The 23,283-nt window shown below is 33.7% G+C and overlaps 2 protein-coding genes across 7 annotated transcripts in view; one reads left to right on the plus strand and one right to left on the minus strand.

The window, feature by feature from the left end:
* Window positions 1-389: 389 nt before the first annotated feature.
* Window positions 390-20,283, minus strand: si:dkey-45k15.1. Of its 4 annotated transcripts, XM_073920647.1 has the most exons (15): window positions 19,695-20,120; window positions 19,533-19,608; window positions 19,014-19,087; window positions 16,032-16,172; window positions 15,323-15,938; window positions 13,201-13,300; window positions 13,001-13,126; window positions 11,708-11,808; window positions 11,510-11,623; window positions 10,307-10,430; window positions 7,183-7,305; window positions 6,957-7,109; window positions 6,751-6,872; window positions 5,730-5,880; window positions 390-4,496 (listed from the first exon to the last, which is right to left on the minus strand). In XM_073920647.1, exons 3-15 carry the CDS (start codon window positions 19,036-19,038, stop codon window positions 4,494-4,496), a joined length of 1,899 nt encoding a protein of 632 aa, XP_073776748.1. In that variant the 5' UTR covers window positions 19,039-19,087; window positions 19,533-19,608; window positions 19,695-20,120; the 3' UTR covers window positions 390-4,493. The 4 variants fall into 4 exon arrangements, with proteins under 4 accessions (XP_073776748.1, XP_021336390.1, XP_073776747.1 ...); XM_021480715.3 differs by having other exon boundaries at window positions 19,533-20,283; XM_073920646.1 differs by lacking the exons at window positions 19,533-19,608; window positions 19,695-20,120 and having other exon boundaries at window positions 19,014-19,154.
* exoc3l4 (exocyst complex component 3-like 4) overlaps window positions 19,109-23,283 on the plus strand; it is a 28,558-nt gene continuing 24,383 nt past the window's right edge. Inside the window, exons 1-4 of one of the 3 annotated variants that reach the window (XM_009307098.5) lie at window positions 19,109-19,326; window positions 19,617-19,678; window positions 22,177-22,467; window positions 22,698-22,778. In XM_009307098.5, the coding sequence (XP_009305373.1) occupies window positions 22,203-22,467; window positions 22,698-22,778 (346 nt within the window). In that variant the 5' untranslated portion in view covers window positions 19,109-19,326; window positions 19,617-19,678; window positions 22,177-22,202. Of the gene's footprint in view, window positions 19,356-19,616; window positions 19,679-20,110; window positions 20,323-22,176; window positions 22,468-22,697; window positions 22,779-23,283 lie in introns of those variants that run through there. The other 2 variants (XM_073919674.1, NM_001144794.1) reach the window with 2 other exon arrangements.

Raw genomic sequence — 23,283 nt, forward strand, 5'->3', positions numbered from 1 at the left:
ACACACTTGAGTCTCACACACTGACATGACACCCAGGAAGTCGTCAGCTGCCTCTGACTCTGTATACAAATCAGCTATATTTGAATAAGCTGCATCCTCTTGGGAGAGAAGAGAGGAAAAAAAAGACCTGTGAACATGTTAAGTAGGGCAACTTGTGGGAAAAGAAGGATTATGGATTTATAGGAGGTAAAATAGATGCTTACGTGGAGGTGAGCAGAGTTTTGGATGAAGCAGAGACTGTGAAACTCAATCTCTGAACTACAAATATCTTTAAAATCCCACCCTAGTCATTTTATGACATATGACAAAAGAGACTGTGGATAAGATTGTAATCCTCAGGACATCTGGACACAAGCCAGCCTGTCCTGGAATAACACACAAACACATATATACTCAAACTGCATGTGGTAAAAAAGCAAGTTTAATAGTCAATAAAATTAATATATTTAAGTTCACCCTCTGAAAACATTTACAAAATTAATGATGCATAAATGTCCACAAATATTAGAAAAGTATACAGAGACCGTGAGTAAATCATTTCAAGTAGATATAGGTATAGGGTTTAAATTTGCATTAAATGAGAGAAGAGAGAGAAATATGAATAATAAACAACAGCTTTTGTTTGTATTCTGAAGCACACACAGACATGGTCGACATTCTGTTGTACAAATCACATTTACATGACTGATATTAGATAAACAGACTGAGTCCTATGGCAAGCCATTTTGACATTTAATCTATAGCCCATACTAGTATCTATTTTTAAGTGACTAGTACTTATTTTTTAGATACTAGTATATTTTCCAGTAAGTACTATAGTACTTATTCATTAGATACTAGTGCCTATTCTTTAGATTGTAGTCCCTATTTTTTAGATTGTAGTCCCTATTTTTTTAGATACTAGACCCTATTCTTTAGATACTAGTGCCTATCTTTAGATACTAGTCGCTATTCTTTAGATGGTGCCTATTCTTTAGATCCTAGTCTTAATTATTTATAAACTAGTCCCTATTCTTTAGGTACTAGCCCCTATTCTTTAGATACTAGTGCCTATTCTTTAGTTACTAGTGTCTATTCTTTAGATACTAGTGACTATTCCTTAGATTCTAATCCCTATTTTTTAGATACTAGTGCCTATCCTTTAGATTGTAGTCCCTATCTTTTGATAGTAGTATCTTCTCTTCAGATACTAGTGTCTATTATTTAGATATTAGTGTCTATTCTTTAGATACTAGTGTCTATCCTTTAGATTCTAGTCCCTATTCTTTAGTTACTAGTGTATATTCTTTAGATACTAGTGCCTATCCTTTAGATTGTAGTCCCTATCTTTTGATAGTAGTGTCTTCTCTTCAGATACTAGTGTCTATTATTTAGATATTAGTGTCTATTCTTTAGATACTAGTGTCTATCCTTTAGATTCTAGTCCCTATTCTTTAGTTACTAGTGTATATTCTTTAGATACTAGTGCCTATCCTTTAGATTGTAGTCCCTATCTTTTGATAGTAGTGTCTTCTCTTCAGATACTAGTGTCTTATATTGAGATATTAGTGTCTATTCTTTAGATACTAGTGTCTATTCTTTAAATACTAGTGCCTAATCTTTAGATACTAGTGCCTATTCTTTACATACTATTGTCTATCCTTTAGATTCTAGTCCCTATCCTTTAGACACTAGTGCCAATTATTTAGATAGTAGTGCTTATTCTTTAGATACTAGTGTCTATTCATTAGATTCTAGTCCCTATTCTTTAGATACTAGTGTCTATTCTTACTAGTCCCTATTCTTTAGTTACTAGAGCCTATTCTTTATATACTAGTGCTTTTTAAAAATATACAAGTGCTTACTCATTACACACTGGTTCTTTTTATTAGATACTAGTACTTATTCATTAGATACTAGTATTTATTAAATAGATACTACTTATTTATTGGATACTAGTACTTGTTTTAATAGTGACTAGTAACTATTTTGTTGTTACTAGTAATACATTTTATCTGTCATTGAGATATCAACTATTCAGTTTTGACAGGTGTATATTTCAGTACATAATTTTATGTACTAGTAGTTAATCATTAGGTACTAGTACTTATTAATTAGATACTAGCACCCAATTTACAGATAAAAGTGCTTGTGTATTAGAGACTAGTACTTATGAAATAGATACTACAACTTATTTAAAAGATACTAGTACACATTTATTAAATACCAGTACTTTTTTTTAATGTTACAAGTAAAATGTTTATTTTACTATTAAAATGTTTAATTGAACTCCACTCTTCCATTTGGACTAGTCATAACATAAGACGAGTAAAAAAGCAAAGCTGACTAGTAAAATAAGAATTGTTACTAGTAAAAGTTATAAAAGGTACTAGTGTCAAATAAATAAATACTAGTAATAATGAATAACTTCTAGTATCTATTTAATAGTTACTAGTATCTAATGAATTGGGACCAGTATCTAAGGAATAAGCACTGGTACGTAATAAATAATTCAATCTAAAGAATAAGCACCAGTGATGGGTCGTTCATGAACGATTCATTCATTTTGAACAAATCTTCAACATGACTCGGGAACTACGAGTCCTCTCAGGGAGTGATTCGTTCATCCGCGAGTGCGCACATTTGTGCAGGTGATATCGTTCATTTCAAGTTTTGAGTCATTCATCGTGGAAAGGCAGAAGCCAATCATATGTGTTTAGAGCATAGACTGTAAAATATGGTTTAGAGCCGGAAAAAGAATTGAACCGTTAATCTCTCGAGTCCTCGGGTTTGAGTCATTCTCCCACGTGATGAACGAACGACTCAAGAACCAGAAGACTTGAAAGGTGAACTAATTATTATGGCTCCTATCGGCTCAGACTGTACATTGGTTAAGATTATATGTGACTGTCAGTGTAACGTGAACGAACCACTGACATTTGAAGACATGAAGAGCTGACCAAAGAGACAACAATACCTTCATAGACAAAAGAGCAGGTAAACATTGCATTATTATTTTCTCCTTCTTATAGTATTTTATTTATGACTTATTTGTTGTGTGATCAACCTTTTCAGCTAGTTGTAGATGTGTTTGGAAGCAATTCGTAACATTGTAATAACATTTTGGCAAATTGAACCAAAAGAACTAAATGACTCGAAAAACGATTCGTTCATCTTGATGAACGAGACTCAAAGATCTGAGTCAGTAAAATGATCCGAACTTCCCATCACTAATAAGCACTAGTATCTAATGAATAATACTAGTATCTAAAGAATATGCACTAGTATATAATGAATAAGCTCTGGTATCTAATGTATAATACTAATATTTAAAAAATAGGTATCTAACGAATACGCACTTGTATCTAATGAATATGCACTAGTATCTAGTGAATAGGCACTCGTTTCTAATGAATAGTGCTAGTACTTAATGGGAAATAAGCTAGTATCTAAAAAATTAGCACTAGAATCGTAACATCAAGATACTAGCACAGGTTATTGAATAATTGTCTAAATGGCTTGCCATATGAGTCCATTAGGAGTCAGTCTCTCTAAAATGTAAATCAAATGTCGATAGCTTAATGTCTCCCTCTATTGGCAAGTATAAGTACTAGCACCCAAAACACACAATATGGCTGCACATGTTTAAACTGACTATGTGGTTTTGCTCAGAAATCACATTAATTAATATTCATTACACATTAGAACATTACATTAGATTTTATATTTCATGAACACAAGTTAACTGCAATTGTAATGTTGCATTATTTCAATCCAATTCTGGGTGTAATAAATTTAATTTATAGGACCAAATTTAACACACTGTGTGGGTTTGTCCATGTTTTAGCCAATTTGGGTTTAAATAACCTATAATTTCTTAGCGTGTATATTAGTATTAAAAATCCACGGCAATAAAATTTGTGAATGTTAGAATCACCATTTACTACACTGTTATTATAATCTAGAATTGTGTTTTTATATTAATGCATGGTAAGTTGACATGAACAACTACATTTTACTAATGATTAAATAAGACATGCTATACATATAAACTGCTCACTTTTAGTTCATTTTGCTATGTAATGTAATTACGTAATGTAGAATTATTGCACAAAAACAAATTAAGTTAACTTAGAGATGGTTTATCTCATGTAGATCCCTGATTCACATTTAGGTATACCTGAGCTAAATTAATAGTTACACTGTATAAAGGACAGCTAAACAAAGTATAATTCACATTAACCATATATACATATGACACACTATCAAAAAGTCAAACCCTCAGAAGCAAAATTACATTCCAACTATCAATTAAAAACATTCAATGGCAGAATGGTTGCATTAGAGAGACATTTGAGCAAAACATGTCATGTGAGTATTCATGTTCTTTTTATAACAGCTGCAGATACTAATGCAATATATAATGATGCAGCCCTACTTCAAATATTGCCTCTTGCCTTCTTCTTTATGACCTTTAGTATTTTGAATCTAATCTCTCCTGAAGAAGCAAAATCTCACTGAAAAACATAAAATGAAAGAGAAATTCTTCATTAGATTACAGTGAATGCATTGGAGTGTGTTTGTACAGTGCATCCAGAATTGTAAATACATATTTATATTATATTTATATTATATATATATATATATATATATATATATATATATATATATATATATATATATATATATATATATATATATATATACACATGCAACACGCACACACACACACACACACACATACATATATATATATATATATATATATATATATATATATATATACATACATATACATACACATATATATATATATATATATATATATATATATATACATATATACATATACACATATACACATATACATATACATATATATATATATATATATATATATATATACACATATATATACATATATATACATATACATATATATATATACATACATATACATATATATACATATATATACATATATATACATATATATATATATATATATACACATATACATATATATATATATATATATATATATATATATATATATATATATATACATATATATATATACATATATATATACATATATATATATACATATATATATATATATATATACATATACATATATATATATACATATATATATACATATATATATACATATATATATATATATATATATATATATATATATATATATATATATATATATATATATATATATATATATATACATATACATATACATATATATATATATATATACATATATATATATATATATATATATATATATATATACATATATATATATACATATATATATACATATATATATATATACATATATATATATATATATATACATATACATATATATATATACATATATATATACATATATATATACATATATATATATATATATATATATATATATATATATATATATATATATATATATATACATATACATATACATATATATATACATATATATATATATATATATATATATATATATATATATATATATATATATATATATATATATATATATATATATATATATATATATATACACACACACACACACACACACACACACACACACATATTTTTTTTTCTTAAGGGGGCTGATAATAATGACCTTAAACATTGTTTACAATTGTAAAATATTATCTAAACTACTGACTATTATCTAGGTATTTAGGTCACATTTACAAAACAGTAATTACCTCAATGTCAGAAAAGAAGACGCGTCCAAGATGTGGATCCCCAACATCCCGTTTAAGCACGGTAAAAGGATTAAGAACACTTTCATTCCTAAAGTTCAAACCACCAAAGACGCTGCCTCTGAAGTAAAGGACAGCCAACAGGTGCTTCTTGCTAGAAACGAAAAGTTAAATTTATCAATAACAGCTACTTTATGCAACACAGGCTCATTCTGAAAACGTAGTGCTGCGGACGTTTCTGGAGACCACAAATTATGTAGCCGGAGGTATGTATGGCTGCATTTCATTTTTTTAAGCGAACGCTACGGGGCGGTGTGACACCATTCCCTTCCACGCTTGCCGGCTGACTGCTAACCTCCGTGTGGAGGGCTTTCCCACTGCAACCAGTTTGTACAGTTAGCTCGTCAGGTACGTCGGCGGACTTAAGAAGCAGAAAGGAGCTGACTATGACAACAAGACCGGGTTCGAGTCCGGGCAAGAGCGGTTCCAAAAATCAGGTAAGACAAAAACAGAATCCAAAAAATTTAGTGAATTGTAAGTGAATAACAGGCTGAGAATGTGGTAAAATTCGAAAATGTGATAAACATCAGACGAGGGCTTTTCTTTTTCTCGGGGGCTTTTTTTTGTAAATTGTTGGTTGGGTTTAGGGTAGTAAGTGGGCAGGCGGGTCAATCGGTAAAACTGCTTGGGTTTAGGGAAGGAGGAGGAGGGTGGGTCGGCCAATTGGTCGGTCGCCCAGTCAATCATTTAGCCAATCGGACAGGCCGTCATTCAGGTCGAACAGCGTGGGCGTGAATGGCGCTCACGAGAGATGTTTGACATGCGAAAAAGTGCGCACAGCGGCCTCCTGCAAATTCGCAAAAACAAAAACTGCACAAATACGTACCCCTCCCTGGACGTAGTTTGCGGTCTCCAGAAATGTCTACGGGACTATGTTTTCAGAATGAGCCTGGGTTGATTTTATAGGTACTCATGAGTTAACTTTTTACAATAGTAACATATTCCAAGATATCATAACACGTACCTGATGTCTGGATAATCATTAACTAACGGAGTCAACAGCTCTTTGATATTTTTGTAATTTTCCATTTTAATAATGTCGCTAAGGTACTCCCCCAGTGGGTAAAGCCAATCTAAAGATGATCCCTGAACACAGAAGAATGTTTTAGTGCATAACTTTGAAAAACAGAGCTGTGTTGCATTGTTATTTCACGTATAACTATATCTTACCATTTCCTGAAAGAGTTTCTTGAGTTCATTCCATTGTTCTCTGATTTTTATGGCTGCCTCTTCGTTTTTGCTTTTTTTGCACTTATACTTTTTCTTCATCAGCTTGGAGATGTATTCTCTGGCTACATAATAGTGGATATCATTCGCAAAAACCTGCAAAAACAGACATTGTGTTAAACACAGCAGCTGTTAAAGAATTTTCTAAAAAGATGGAAAATGAACTCACTTGTGCTGCAGGAGCTCTCATGGTTTTGCAGAGCCCAGAAATATTATATATCCTGGAAACCACTTCATTAAAATCTTCATCTGTTTTCAGCCATTTCTTGGTCATCATTTCATCCATTAAAGGCTTTTGGACAAAATGGCATTGTACAGTAGTTAATTAGACTCGAAGAGATAGATTTACTAAAAGACTTACATCAGAGCAAACTCTCTTTTGGCATTAAATCTATACTGTCAGGATATGCAGTGAAACACATAGCAATTGCAGCAATTGGATCATTCCATGTCAAATCAACCAAATTTTAGCCACTAATTTTTGATTTTGGTAATATTTTCTTGCAAAAATATACACACTGTATTAAACTTTGGTCCCACTTTATATTAAGCGTCCTAAGTAACTATGTACTTACATCCAAAAATAAATACAATGTACTTACTGTGTTTAAAATGTATTTGAGAACACTTGTGGTGCTTTTGAGTTGAGATAGAGGTTGGGTTATGGACAGGTTTGGTGGCATGGGTAGGTTTAAGGGTGGGTTAAGGTGTAAGGGATGGTCAACAGTGTATTTACAAATGTAATTACAAAAGTTAATTACAGATGTAATTACATACATGTATTTAATCAAGCATAAGTACATAGTAAATACATGTAATGTAATGTACATTGTAGCAAATAATTAGTTCCTATGTAAGTACATATTAGTTAAGGCCACTTAATATAAAGTGGGACCTAAACTTTTTCTGCAATGTGGAAGTGTGCTCGTTTAATCCCGATTGTTTTAGAACTTCCAGTTGAGTTACCTATGGTAGAAATGACTAGGAATAATAAAACGACAGGAAACTGTGAAATTACTCTCTCTACAAACAAGTGTGTATACGACTATGCATACAAATAAAATAATTAGAAATTATAAGTTTCCAACATCAAGCAGCAAAGCGAGCTGTTTTTAACATCTGAAATTAAATGTGGAAGTAAATAAGCCTGGAAGTTTCAAGCAAGGTTCCAAATGTTGTGCCCACTTGTACTTAAAGAATAAAGTCAATAAACACTGGGCAAAGACAAAGTCATAAATCTCAAGGATGCATTACTAAGTAATTCACTATATTTATAATAATCAGTGGGTTCTAAATGAAAAGATCTCATTATAACAAGAAAAGATCTAATTTTTATGAGAAAACGTCGATATAATGAGAAAAGATCTCGTTTTTATGGGAAAAGATGTCGTTATAATGAGAAAAGATCTCGGTTTTATGAGAAAAGATCGTTGTAACGAGAAAATGTCATTTTTATGAGAAAAGATGTAATTTTTAAGAGAAAAGATGTCGTTATAACGAGGAAAGATGTAATTTTTATGAGAAAAGATGTCATTATAATAAGAAAAGATGTCATTTTATGAGAAAAGATCTTTTTATAACAGGAAAGATGTCATTTTTACAAGAAAAGATCTCATTATAATGAGAAAAGATCTCGTTTTTATGGGAAGAGATGTCGTTTTAATGAGAAAAAATCTCGCTTTTACGAGAAAAGATCTCGGTTTTATGAGAAAAGATCTCGTTGTAACGAGAAAATGTCATTTTTAAGAGAAAAGATGTCATTTTATGAGAAAAGATGTCGTTTTTATGAGAAAAGATCTCGTTATAATGAGAAAAGATCTCGGTTTTATTGGAAGAGATGTTATAACAAGAAAAGATGTAATTTTTATGAGAAAAGGTCTCGTTATAATGAGAAAATATCTCGTTTTTATGGGAAGAGATGTCGTTATAACGAGGAAAGAAGTCATTTTTATGAGAAAAGATGTCATTTTTACAAGAAAAGATCTCATAATGAGAAAAGATCTCGTTTTTATGGGAAGAGATGTCGTTTTAACGAGAAAAGATCTCATTGTAACGAGAAAAGATGTCATTTTTATGAGAAAAGATGTAATTTTTATGAGAAAACATGTCGTTATAACAAGAAAAGATCTCCTTTTTTTTTAGAAAAGATGTCGTTATAACGAGGAAAGATATCACTTTTATGAGAAAAGATATTGTTATAACGAGAAAAGATGTCATTTTTATAAGAAAACATGTCGTTATAACAAAAAAAAGATCTCGTTTTTATTAGAAAAGATGTTATAACGAGGAAAGATATCATTTTTATGAGAAAAGATATTGTTATACCAAGAAAAGATGTCATTTTTACAAGAAAAGATGTCATTATGACGAGAAAATATGTCATTTTTACGAGAAAAGATCTCATTTGTATGAGAAAAGATTTCATTATAACGACATATAGCTGAGTGGGAAAAAAATATGTGTATGGCAGCAATGCGTCACCATACACTGGAACTAGAGATCAAGCCCAACTCCTGCAAAACATTCCAACACCATAACCGCCCCTTTACAAAACTTTACACTTGGCACAGTTTAGTCAGGCATGTACAGTTCTCCAGGCAATCACCAAACCCTGATTCATCCATCAGAATGCAAGAGAAGTGTAATTGGTCAGTCCAGAAAACACATCTCCACTGAACTAGACTACAGTGTTACATCTGTACATATCAGTTACCAACCAATCTCTGAATTAAATCAACAAACAAAACATAATGGTGCTGCCATGGAGTAATATTTGGTGCCAGAAATATTCAACCCTTTCTAAAAGAAATGGTGGATTACTTGGTGAACAATAGTTCATGGCATTTATTATTTTATTGCTGTCTTTTACCAGAAAAATAAATTTAACATAAATATCAAAAAGGTCAATCAAGGACACTAAACGACCATTGTAGGAATTTCCCTAAATGGGGAGAGTATTGAAATCAACCGTGCATTGTGTTTTATAAAGGTTTGTGGCGGCCAGATCACTGGTTTTTCTGGTTTTTGTCTAAACTCTACACTCGACGTGGGCAAAATGATCAGAGCAAGCAGTGCGGAAGACAAATACATGTAGTAGAGGGTAGAGGGAATTATATTGACTCATATTCCTTCATTTTAAATGCCAGACAATAATGTTATCTGAACATATAACAATAATAAGAAACATTTTAGCCCAAATCTTTCAAATCCGACCCTAAATATACAAAGGTAATATACAGCATGCTCATGACTTATGTAGAATATTAGATTCTGATGAACATAAGTTGACCCACCTTGACGTCTGTTTGGAAATGTTTAATGAGGGTCTGGCTAAGTCTTTGATTCAATTGATCCACTTGTTTGTTTAGAGTCTCCACCTGAGCAGAGCAGCTCTCTTTATAGCACTGCACATGCTCTCTGTAACACAATAACATTAAAAAACAACATTTGAACAAACATATCTCAAAATCGACATTCTCACAGGAAGAAGAAGAGTTTCATTTCATTTAAAGGGGAACAGTTCATTTAATGGGGACCTATTAATAAATGTGGGCGACGCAGTGGCGCTGTAGGTAGTGCTGTCGCCTCATAGCAAGAAGGTATATTTTGAGCCCGACAAAATTTGCCCGAGCCCTTTCAGGCCTAATTTTTATGGCTCCATTACAGCTCTAGTCTGAGGCACGTATTGATTCTGGGGGGGTTGCAATTTTCAATGTTGGTGTAATGAAGTGGCTGACACGGAGGGATCCATTTGCTGTATGTTTATTAAACACAGTTTAATAATAACAAGTACACAGATGTAATGCGTGTGCGAACTCACAATCAAACACAGTTGTATTAAGTCGAAGGGCTGGCGGCAGGTAAACACAGGATGAGTATGCAGGCATGGGTCAGAGACAGGCGGCGAATATCAAGGTCGTTGTTCAGGCTACAGTTCTGGGCAGGCGGCGTGGATCAGAGTCAGTATTCAGGCAGAGGTACAAGGCAGGCGGCAGGCAGGCAGGCAGGAGGAGGTCGATAATTAAGGCAGGGTAAGCAACGGAAAAGCAGGCAATGTAGAGAAACGCTCAGTAGTGTTAGCCAGGGCAGAACAAGACTTCGCAATGAGAGTGTGTGTGTGTGCTGCTTATATGTGAGCGTGGGTGATCAACTCGATGAGCTGCAGGTGTGCATGCTATCAGTGTAAGTGGATGATGTAATGGTTAGAAGTCCGGTGATGATGACCTCTGCTGGCCAGCGAGGGAAATGACTGGGACCGAGTCGGTGACAGTTGGTATTTTGTTAATTTTCATAAATACATACCTAACATTAACTAATGAAACTTTATTTATAAAGTGAAAGTACTTATGAAATTATATAAAAACATTATAGAAAAAAAGCATTAAGATGAACATCACATTACATTCACTTTGAACTTGAGTATATCCTTGTGAAGCATATTATTTCTATATTAAGTACTCTTCTCAAAGGAAACATTCATCTCAAGATGGACTTACTTGAGTGAGTTAAAACTGTTGATGTAGGTAATGTGATACTGTATCCACAGACAGATATCCAGCAGGTCAGAGGTCAACAGAAAGCATGTGCTCTGTGAAAAGACTTCTTCAAACCTAAAAGATAATAACATTTTAAAAAATCAGTCAAGAAAAGATGCAAAAAAAGATACTAATTTAATATGTTACTGTGAATCCAACCTTGCCAGAAATGGATTTAGCTCCTCTAAACAGACAAGTATAAATAATTTTCCCAGATCCTCATCGATCTCCTTAAGATTTCCAACATAGCTCGTTATCAGCTAATAAGACAAATAAAGAGATTGAGTTATGACAAAGACTATTAAAAGAAGAATCCAGAAACTCTGTTTGGAAATCAAAATAACACTGAAGTCGTAATTCACCTTCTTTTATATCAATTTTCAAGATTCATTTGCTGATTCATTAAGGGAATAACAAGGAAAACCACATAGTACTTTTCGGCTTAGTCCCTTTTATTAATTTTTATTAATCCTTTAATTTTATTAATCCTAAAACTTTATTAATCCTTTATTAATTCAGGGTCGCCACAGAGGAATGAACCGCCAACTTATCCAGCACGTTTTTACACAGCGCATACCCTTCCTGCCGCAACCCATCTTTAAGATACATCCACACACACACACACACTCATTCACACTCATACACTACGGACAATTTAGCCTACCCAATTCACCTGTACCACGTCTATGGACTGTGGGGGAAACCGGAGTACCTGGAGGAAACCCACACGAATGCAGGGAAAACATGCAAACTCCACACAGAAACGCCAACTGACCCAGCCAAGCCTCGAACCAGCGACCTTCTTGCTGTGAGGCGACAGCACTAACTACTGCTCAACTGCGTCGCCCACATAGTACATTAACCAGTTAAATTAATTTGTACTACAAAATTGTGTGTGATTAAGACAATTAATTCATATAAATATATTACTATTTCCCTGTAAGGTTCTTTTGGAAACCAAAAATGTTTTTCTGCAAAAATAAAATAAAATAAAATAAAATAAAATAAAATAAAATAAAATAAAATAAAATAAAATAAAATAAAATAAAATAAACTTTCAAAGTGATGGGTTGCAGCTAGAAGGGCATCCATTGTGTAAAACCAGCCTGAAGTATTTTACGTTTTGCCAGTTTAGTGGCTAATTCGTACGAATTTGTTCAGTCCTACAAAAATGTACGATTTTAAAAAGGAGGCGTGGCTACCGTCATAGGGCGATAAGCAAATCGTACTAAATTGTACTAATTTGATCATACGAATTCATAAGAATGAGCCACTAAATCAAAACGTTACAAATTGCCGTGAGATTGTGTTGGTAAAACATGTGCTGGATAAGTTGACGATTCATTCTGCTGTGGTGACCCCAGATTAACAAAGGGACAAAGCCGAAAAGAAAATTAATGATTAAATGAAAATAAAATAAACGTTTAATCATTAGAGCAACTGAAGGTTCACCTGACAGATATTTGTGTGGATGTTTGAAGTGAGGAATCCATTTTCTGTTTTATCAGGAGTTTTCTTCAATTTCCACACGTCTTTTTCACATCTGATAATATTCTCCAGTTCAGATTTAAAATCATCCTAACATCAAATAAGATATCAGAGTTGTAATCATCACTGATGTGAAGTAGTTCTATGTGGTTGCACTAGCTCACCTTTTGACACTGACAGTATGAGCTCTTTATTTTATTTAGCAAGTCTTCCTGTATTATAGGAGCTGCCTTGTCTTCCTGGTCACTGTGTGCCCTAAACAAGCTACCAAAAAACAAGCGAATATTACAGGGTTAGTTCACTCAGAAATGACTTTCATTCATCTTCAGAACACAAATCATAATATTTTATATAAAATCTGAGAGCTCCATCATCCTCTGTGGACAGCAACGTTCTGAGAGATTCAAAGTCTATAAACATACCGAAAACACTGTCAAAACATTGCATGTGACTTAAGTGGTTTAACTGTAATCAAACAAACCCCCAAGAACACTTTTGTGTGCCACAAAATGGTAAAAAATCGCCTATAGTATATCATCCAAATCAGATCAGAGAGTGTGTTTATTGCAAACAATACAATTTTGCTGACTCTAATGGTGATATACAGTGAGTAATAGTTCAGAATAACCACTACTGCCGAGTCTGATGCCATAGTGAGACAAATTTGTTTTAGGTGTAACAAAGGGATGGGAAATTTACAGAAATTTACAGCAGCTGTAAATACCCTGCTACTTAGAATGAAAAAGAAATATTAAAACAAAACATTAGAATTGCCAGCAGCTAGCTCTCTGCAACTCTCACATGGTCGGTTGCTGAAGCTGAGTAGGGCTGCTCCCGGTTAGTTGCTGCGTGGGAGACCACTTAGGAATACTGGGTTGCTGCCAGAAGTGGTTTTAATAAAGCCAGCATGGGGGCGCTCAACCTGCGGTCCGTGTGGGTCCTAATGCCCCAGTATAGTGATAGGGACTCTATACTGCTCAGTGAGCACCATCTTTCGGATGAGACGTTAAACCGAGGTCCTGACTCTCTGTGGTCATTAAAACCCTTTAAAAAAGAATAGGGGTTTAACGCCGTCATCCTGGCCAAATTTGCCCACTGGCCTCTGTCCATCATGGCCCATATCATAGTTGGCTTCATCACTCAGTCTCGTTTCCACCATGCAGCATGGTGTGTGGTCTGATGCTGCACACTGGAGGTGGATGAGGAGATTTCCCTCAATGTGTAAAGCGCTTTGAGTATAAAAGAGCTATATAAATGTAAGGAATTATATTATTATTATTATTATTAATCCTTCATAAATTATTATAAACTTAAGCTTTATTATCATTGTAACTTGCTAAGTAATATGATGAATATTTTGGAAATCAAAACAAAAAAATTAAAGACAACTAAAAGGAAAGTACTAAACATAAATAAATAAATAAATAAATAAATAAATAAACAAATAAATAAATAAATAAATAAATAAATAAATAAATAAATAAATAAATAAATAAAGCAGTGTTTTAACCTAAATATAGAAATTATTTTTGTAATTGTAATTGTTAATTTACAGTGTACTTGTTAGGGTTGTCACAGTACTGAAATTCAGTACCACTCGATACTGAAATTTTAAAAACGTCTGTTTCTCGCTAATATTTGAGCGCTGTTATCAAGTTCTTAGACACCGGTGATTTGCCATTATGTTAATGTGCTCATCAGAATTGACTGTGATTGGCCATGAAGGTCATTAGTTCACCAAACGTACCACTGTTTGCTGAGTGTAAACTTAAATACCGGGACACTGGATTGTTTTAAAGCCGTGATTCATCAGCAAATTGTTCATATGTCAGCTTAGAGAAACAAGCTGATCAACCTGATTTTGAAACGTTCCACTTGGAAATCGCTAATAATACTGTCAATTTTACAGCAATTTTTTACAGTGTAGTATTTCCCGTAGTAAACACATACCCTGATGCAGATATAGGCAAAGTCATTTTTACTGAATTTTTTTTTTCTGCACACCAAAATGACTGAATTAATTTTTTGGCACACCAAAGGAATTTCGACTATATATATTTTTTCCTTTTCTGAACCTTAAACATCTCATGACCATTGCTTTCAAAGGAGGATAAGAGACCCCTATAAGATTTCATTTAAATGCCCCAGTATATTAATCTGTGTTGAATGAAGATGAAGGAAGGTCTAACATGATTAACAAAACTAATTTAATAACAAAATTATTTTTTGGGTCAACAAACCATTTAAAATTACTCAGATATTTGTCTTTTTTTCTGTAAACCTCACCTGGGGAAGCGCTGAATGGTGAAGTCTAGAAGAACTTTGTAATCCTTTAGCTCTGTCATGTTTTCCAGAAGTTTCTTTAAATGCTCTTCTACAGCCTCATGATAGCATGTAACATATGTCTCAAGCACATTAAAGTTTTTTGGATACAAGCTCAGAAGTTCAGTCTCCACTCTCTCCAGATCATCCACCACAGCTTTACCCAGAAGCTCCAGATGCACTTCGAAAGAACAATCGTTCTGTTTGTGGGTGTCCAGGGTAAGATTCTTCAGTGTATCTCGAACTCCATCTTGCACCGCGTCCCTCCATGATTCCCTCCATCCCGGCATCGCTCCTGGCTCTACCTGTTTCTCTTTCTCTTCTTTGATAATGTGTGCTGCATACTCCAGTAGCTCTTTATTAAAAGAGGGCTGAAAACTAGAACGCACAATGTCAGATATTTTGTTTCTTAGAGTCTCAAATAGGATATTAATATCCTTTTCTTTATTCACTAGATTCACAGGAGAAGCTCCTTCTTCCTGGGGTTTCCGTTCACGCTGGAGCTCCAGGCGCATGGCTTGCAGGTTCACATAGGCCTCCTTTAGCCTGTCTTTTTGTATATAATCTCTGATCTCCAAAACTGTTTATAAAATAAAGTAAGAATGAGTTAAACGTTCTATAGGTAAAAGGGGGCATTTATTTTATTGTTACCACAGCAAACTGATGGACTTACCTGAGCATGGCCTCAGAGGAATCTCTGCGGTAATTTCTTCCTCTTTACTTATTGATAAAGAATGCTTTCGGGACTGTTTATATTCTTTACGTTCACTGCCACTTTTTGTAAACAAAGACAACCTGCGAAAGATGGTCTGCACTGTGCAAACACAGAACATATTTTAACAAACTGTACAATTAAAAATATGTCATACGATGTATTAAAAAAAGATCAACACTTTTACTATCTAAACAATTTCATAAACTAATATTAACACTTGTTTTCGATCTCAGAAATCTATAGCTGCATTTGAAGACAAAATTATTAGGCCTTTTATTGTGAAATTTTTAACACATTTTTAAACATAATAACTAAAATGAATTCTTTTTGTGTATTGCCTGGATGATGTGCAATTTAAAGGCTTTAATTTGCCTACCCGGCTTTAATTTGCCAACCCGACTCTACATCATAACATCATAACTTTTCAATCCAGATGGATGGGGCAACCATTACTGCATCCAAAACGGCGAAGAGCCTTGGAGTAACGATTGATGACCGACTAAACTTCTCTGACCACATTTCTCGAACTGTTCGATCTTGCAGATTCGCACTCTATAACATCAGAAAGGTCCAATTATTCCTATCTGAACATGCAGCTCAACTCCTTGTTCAAGCTCTTGTGCTCTCCAGACTGGACTATTGCAACTCTCTACTAGCCGGGCTCCCAGCTAACTCTATCAAACCTCTTCAGATGCTTCAGAACGCAGCAGCACGAGTGGTCTTTAATGAACCTAAAAGAGCACATGTCACTCCGCTACTCATCCGTTTGCACTGGCTGCCAGTTGCTGCTCGCATCAAATTCAAAGCTCTGATGTTTGCTTACAAAGCAACTTCTGGCTGCGCCCCTTCTTATCTGATCTCACTTCTGCAGATTTATGTGTCCTCCAGAAACGTGCGTTCTGTGAATGAACGTCGCCTCGTGGTTCCATCCCAAAGAGGGAAGAAATCACTTTCCCGAACTCTCGCTGTAATGAAGTTTACGGCCCTTTGGCCGCCGGAAAGAAGGAGGCGGAGAACCGACGTAGTTTAAAATATTTATTTATAATATGAACAAAACATGCTGGGAGACGGCAGCAGGCAGGTCCTTTCCTCGCCAGCCTCAGGCCGCCCCGGCACTCTGGGCAGACGAACGGGTTTCTCCCCCACTCGGGTTAACTCCCGAACACTCGCCCCCTCTCTCAGCGGCGAGGGCATCTGGACAACGCGTCCCTCCTTCTCCCGGGCTTCGGCACCACTGTAATGAAGTTTACAGCCCTTTGGCCACCGGGAAGTAGAAGGCGGAGAACCGACGTAGTTTAAAATATTTACTTATAACATGAACGGCAGCTCCTCACGGAGACTGCTGTCTAAACCGAAACAAACGGACGGCAGCTGATATCTGAAACTTGCCTACAGCACTTATTCATTGTTGATCTTATAGTTGTGTAAATTGCTTCCTTGTCCTCATTTGTAAGTCGCTTTGGATAAAAGCGTCTGCTAAATGACTAAATGTAAATGCAAATTGATTGGACAACAGACAAATTGTACAACAGTTTTTCTTTTTGTTGTTATGTAGCCAAATTTATATATTTACATTTATTTATTTATACAACAATTCTGTCTGGTTCTCGAATCTGATAGGCTAATAGCCATGAGATATTAAAGTAATATCAGAACTCATATAAGCTCTTTGCCCTAGTGTAATACTCCGCCCACATGAGTGGCAAGCAGAGGACTACAGTCTGACAAATATTGCTGCTGTTGGACAACATAATGTACTGTTGAGGCTTTTTAGGCTAGAATGTAGTTGTTTAGATTGCAACTGTGCAGTTTATTTATAAGGATAGTGCCTATTTTAAATAATTATAATGATGGTAATACAGTGTATCGGCATCCTGTCATACTTAGCAGAGCAAAGACAGTTGACGTTCCGTCACAAGATGGCGACAAAGACCGCATAATAAGCCCTTAGAGGAGAAAAACTCAAACTACAGCTGATCAAATCATTATAGAGCAGGTAAGTGACTTTCTGAGTTGACCTCTCTGTTTTATGTTGTAGTGCTGTATTTATATCATAGTCTGGTAGTGTTTCTGGTGTTTCTAGTGTATATATCTATTTTTAAGACTTTCTAGAAGAAAACTTGGAAAACATTTGGAAAAAATTCTTTACAGATTTCACAGAAGGGCTAATAATTTTGTCTACACATGTATACTGTAAATATGAAACATTTCATCACTCAGGCATATTAAATACTTTACAATCTGTCAGCATTTGAGTACTGTATTGTATTTTTTATAGGAACATTCATTATAGTTTACACTGTTTTTTAAATTTTGTATTATGTACAGTGCTCAGCATAATTTGGTACACCCCATTTTGAAAATTAATATTTTTATCAGTTTCTCAGTGAATATAGGCAATGTATTTTGGTGCATTTAAACAAAACAGATTTATTAAAAAGATTTATTATTAAAAATAATATTTTAGTCACCGAACATATTTAGAAATTGAAAGATAATACAATTAAATCCAAGCTAAATATTGCAACAAAAAATTACAACCTAAAAAATTTCAACTAAATTTTTTAATTTCTTTTCTCTTGATTTTTCCTTTTTTTTTTTGTATTTAATATTTTTCTATAACATATAAATTTGGCTATACTAGTTTTTGGACCATTATTGTAAGTTATTTTGTTAGAAAAGCTCCAGATTTGGCTTCAGTACTGACTGATCTAATGTGTATGCACAAATATAATATTGTATAGCTTGCTATTAAAACATGAATTTAAAAGATTTGTGAGGGGTTTACTTACTGTATGCTGACCACTGTATATCGGTATTAGTAAATTACAATTATACCTGCATACTCATATATTACAGCAAAACACACCAACGTAATAATCTGTTCATGCGAGGCTGTTTACTTCTATCCTGTTTAATTTTAATGACTGGTTTATTTACCTGAAGAAGTGGGAGATTTGGCCATTGTTAGTCCAATATTAAATTCCCATGAAGTGTTTCTGCAAGTACTTGAGCTAGAATGACAGTTAAATATCAAGCAACATTAGTCAGTCTTCTCATGTTGATGGTGACTTTATAACTGGTTAGTTAATTATTCACAAAAAAAGAAGAGGTTTCAGCCCTTTTTGTACCTCACAGTGCTTACACTAAACAAACAAAGACTCTTTCTACAATTTAACCTACCAGCAAGTCACTAAACCTTTAAAATAATTGCAGCAACAGCAGTCCCGGTCTGTAATAGGGGAGGCTTATGGTAATAAACTAGGCTACAGTATTAAAAATGTGAGCAGAGAAAAGTGTTGCCACTACTTTTTGATTCTCTCTTATTATTGCTAAAAAGTAAATGGCATTTGTTTAGATTCTAACATCAACATTACCTGTTTAAAAAATTAACTGTTTATTTATTTTTTTTTTATTTAAAGAGAAAAGAACACAGCATGCTAATAGTGTAGCTCTTACCTGAGACTTCGGTGATATGTTTCTTTTCTCAGAATAGCCTGTAAGGCAAGGACTAGTTTCACTTTCACCTATACTACTTCACAGGTATGGACACGTAGGACAGAAATGCCACAGTAAGACTATTATCCCAAGAAGAACTGTATTTGGTGAGTAATAGCCTACCTTTTTTTTAAATGCATCATTTAAAAGCCAAACACAAACATGCAGCCAATAGATATTTAACGCATAGCCGATAGACATAGCTATTACAGTGTTTACCTCAGTTTAGTTGACAGAACGTAAAATATCTAGAAATATAGCAGTTTAATAATATTATACAATGTTTAATATACACTAAAACACCTTGTTGACTTCTTATCTGTATAACTCTTACAGGCTACAGGAAACTAACGATGCTTTGCATAACTATTTTTTCTCTTTTAGTTGTAGACAGTTGTATTTCCATAGATTAAAGGAATCTGAAAGTGATGTGTAATCATTTTACAAAAACAATGAAGTCAGTAAATCCTGTATAGCCTAAAACTCGGCGCTGAATCTGAAACTATACAAAGATTTGACCCTCCTGCGCTCATGCGCAGCTTACATTCCGCCTTCGGTGGCGTTTCAAGGTGAATATGAGAACTTCTGTTGGAAGCGTCAGGGATTTTCTGTAGTTTCGCACAGATGGGAAAGTTAGCCAGCTATGGTTAAATTTCGCGTTACAACGGGTCGGGGTAGTTTGTGTGCCAGCTGTATGATTTCCTCCTACATTTAAGTGAAAGTACCAGACACTGACGACTTTGGAACTCAGGTGAGTGTGGGGCGGGCTTTGTTATGCAATGTCATGTTAACAAACAAATATGTAGGCTACTGTTGCAAAGAAATGATGGTTTGTTTTTAAACGATCAATAAAACTAACTGACCTTCAAAATGAAAGTTTGAAGCTGAGATCTTGTTGTGCCTCGGTGAGTGCTTTAGGTAGGCTACACTATTTATTAGCTTATAGCATTATTAAGGCAATGCTTCCTTCATAACTCATACTTCATGACTTACAAGTAGCCTATTTAACATTTTTAAGTGAAAGAACGGGCTCAAAGTACATGCAAAGTGCATGTAAATAATATTTTATTAAAACTTAAGTTGCCCTTAATAACATGTATTTTAATAGCCTATATTAACCATGTTGTTTTTCATTGAGGTAAAGCTGGTTTTACATTCGCACATTCATTCATTTAACTGTCTCTATATTCACTAAAAAAATGCAGGGTTCCACACAATTCATTCACTTTGTCCCAACACAAATCAATTAAGTTAGCATACTTTTAACACATTTATGTGGATTGAACATTAAAAAAGAAATCTCAATAATTGTGATATTTCAGCTCATTTTAATTAAGTAGTTTGAACAAGCAAATATATATATATATATATATATATATATATATATATATATATATATATATATATATATTTATTTATTAGGTTTTTTTTGTGTTGTTTACCACGCTAATTTGAATATTCGCTCAGTATTAGCATGCAGGTATGAATTCAAAACAACATTAACACTATTTAATTGACTGTAAACAATGCTGTCCTTTGATAATCATTGGGTGATAATATGATTTCAATATTTCGAATACTTTTCTGAAGTTATATTAATAAGGAGAATGTCTAAATATCCGAATATAAAACCAACTTTACCTCTGTGTTATTTTCTGGTGCACTGAATACCTTTTGTAACCACAATTTTCAAACAAAAGTCATAGTAAAGGTTAAATCCATAGTTAATTTGCTAATAACATAATCAAACATGACTAATTTAATATGGTTTTGCAACATTAAGCACAGTTTTACCTTGGTATTTCTGGGCAAATCTAAGTCAATGCATCAAAAACATGTTTACTGTGTCATGAGTTTATTATTTACTTGAACAGCAATAAAATAGGGCATTGGAGTTCAGTGTAAGCAAAAGGGAAGTTAAAAGAACTGGACATTGTGTGTGTGTGTGTGTGTGTGTGTGTGCGCGTGGGGGGGGGTTGATTTGAATGAATTGAATCTATTTAAGGTTACATTTTAATTGAAACAGTTGCACTTTTAGACAAAATAAGAAAGTAAAATGTTTTCTACATTTTGACTTAAAAATAGGCTAACCTAGATGTTAGTTATTTGCATCTGTAATACACTCAAAAAAAATAGTTTTTGCTCGTTCAAACTGCTTATTTAAAATGAGCTGAAACAACACAATTCTTGAGATTTCATTGCGACAACTTATTGTTTTATGTTCAATCCATATAAATCTGTTAAAAGTGTCAAGTTAACTTAATTAATTTGTGTTGGGACAACATGAATAATTGTGTGTAACCCTGCATTTCTTTTACAGTGTAATGGTCTATTAACAGATCTGTAAAAGAATCGAGTAGCTTTGTAAATCACTTTGGATGAAAGTGTCTGCTAAATGTAAAAACAATATGACTTCATGTTTTTTCTGTTGTTATGACAACGTACATGATTCCACCACAGTGAAGAAAAGCCATGTTGTCAGTAAATAAAAATCTCCAGAGTTCACGATGTCCCTGCTGATAGATTCAACAGTTGCATTCTCACACTTGGCTGTAGCGGTCAAAAACATTCAACTTTTATTTAAAGTTCTTGATTTTTCCTGCAGGCTTGATCCAACTTACATTTGCTATTATGGCAGAAACTGTGAAAGAAGAAGTAGACGAAGCAAATGAGGTTAATGACCTTCCAGAATGGCATGAGGATGCAAAAGAGAGTTTAAAAAATGGTGGAGAACATATGGAAAGCCCAGTCAAGCAGAAGAGCACTGGACTTATGAAGTCATTCAGAGCAAGTTTAAAAAAAGTGGCCAGCCCTATGAAAAACAAAAAGCCAGAGAATACAAACAACGGACAAAGCCAGATCTCAAATGCTCAGTTACAACCGCTGCACTCTCCAAGTAAGTGTATAACCACTTGATTTGATGTAAAAAAAATATTCTTGTGTTAGTAGTCTGTTGTAATAAAACAGAGACTGTACTCATAAAGTATAGTAACCCAGTTTGGTTTTACTAAATAGTATATCAAAGAATTAAGGAACCATGTGAAATGTCAGCTTGTTGAACACATGGTAGTTGCATGTTTATTTGCTTTTGATTAGATTAAATATCTGACATGTTTCTTTTTTTAGGCTTGATCACAGGATCTCCAGGACAATCTTCCTTTCGAAGTCCAAGGACAGAAAAACCTCCTCTTACCAGAACTATGTCAGGTGGCTGCTCTCTGCATGTCATTAGATTCACCTCTAGACAAGCAAAATGTGATTTAAGCTATCATGGGTGGATGTGTTGATATTAGTTGTTTAATAACAATTTAGAAATAGTGATTGTTTAAATATTTTAGGAGTTAAGCCATGCTTGTCTTTAAATTATGAATATACATTAATTAAATAGGTCTAAAAAGGGACATACAGTATACAGCATACAGTATACAGGTGATATAATTAGAATATCTTCAAAAAGTTGATTTATTTCACTAATTCCATTCAAGAATATAATGGTATTATATATTGTATAATGTATACATTCATTTCACACAGACTAATAAATTTCAAATGTTTATTTTTTTTTATTTTAATTATTATAACTGACAACTAATGAAAATCCCAAATTCAGTATCTCAGACATTAGAATATTATGATATATATGTGTATATGTATATAGTTGAAGTGAGAATTATTAGCCCCCTTGTTTATTTTTTTCCCCAATGTCAGTTTA

Source organism: Danio rerio, chromosome 13, assembly GCF_049306965.1.
Source record: "Danio rerio strain Tuebingen ecotype United States chromosome 13, GRCz12tu, whole genome shotgun sequence".
Lineage (NCBI taxonomy): Eukaryota > Metazoa > Chordata > Actinopteri > Cypriniformes > Danionidae > Danio > Danio rerio.

Coding starts and splice junctions, on each gene's coding strand:
- si:dkey-45k15.1 (XM_021480715.3), bottom strand. CDS start 19,038: ATGGCCAAATCTCCCACTTCTTCAG. Junction 11,809..13,000: donor TCCACACAAATATCTGTCAG/GTGAACCTTCAG, acceptor TTGTCTTATTAG/CTGATAACGAGCTATGTTGG. Junction 7,110..7,182: donor TGAGAGCTCCTGCAGCACAA/GTGAGTTCATTT, acceptor CTGTTTTTGCAG/GTTTTTGCGAATGATATCCA.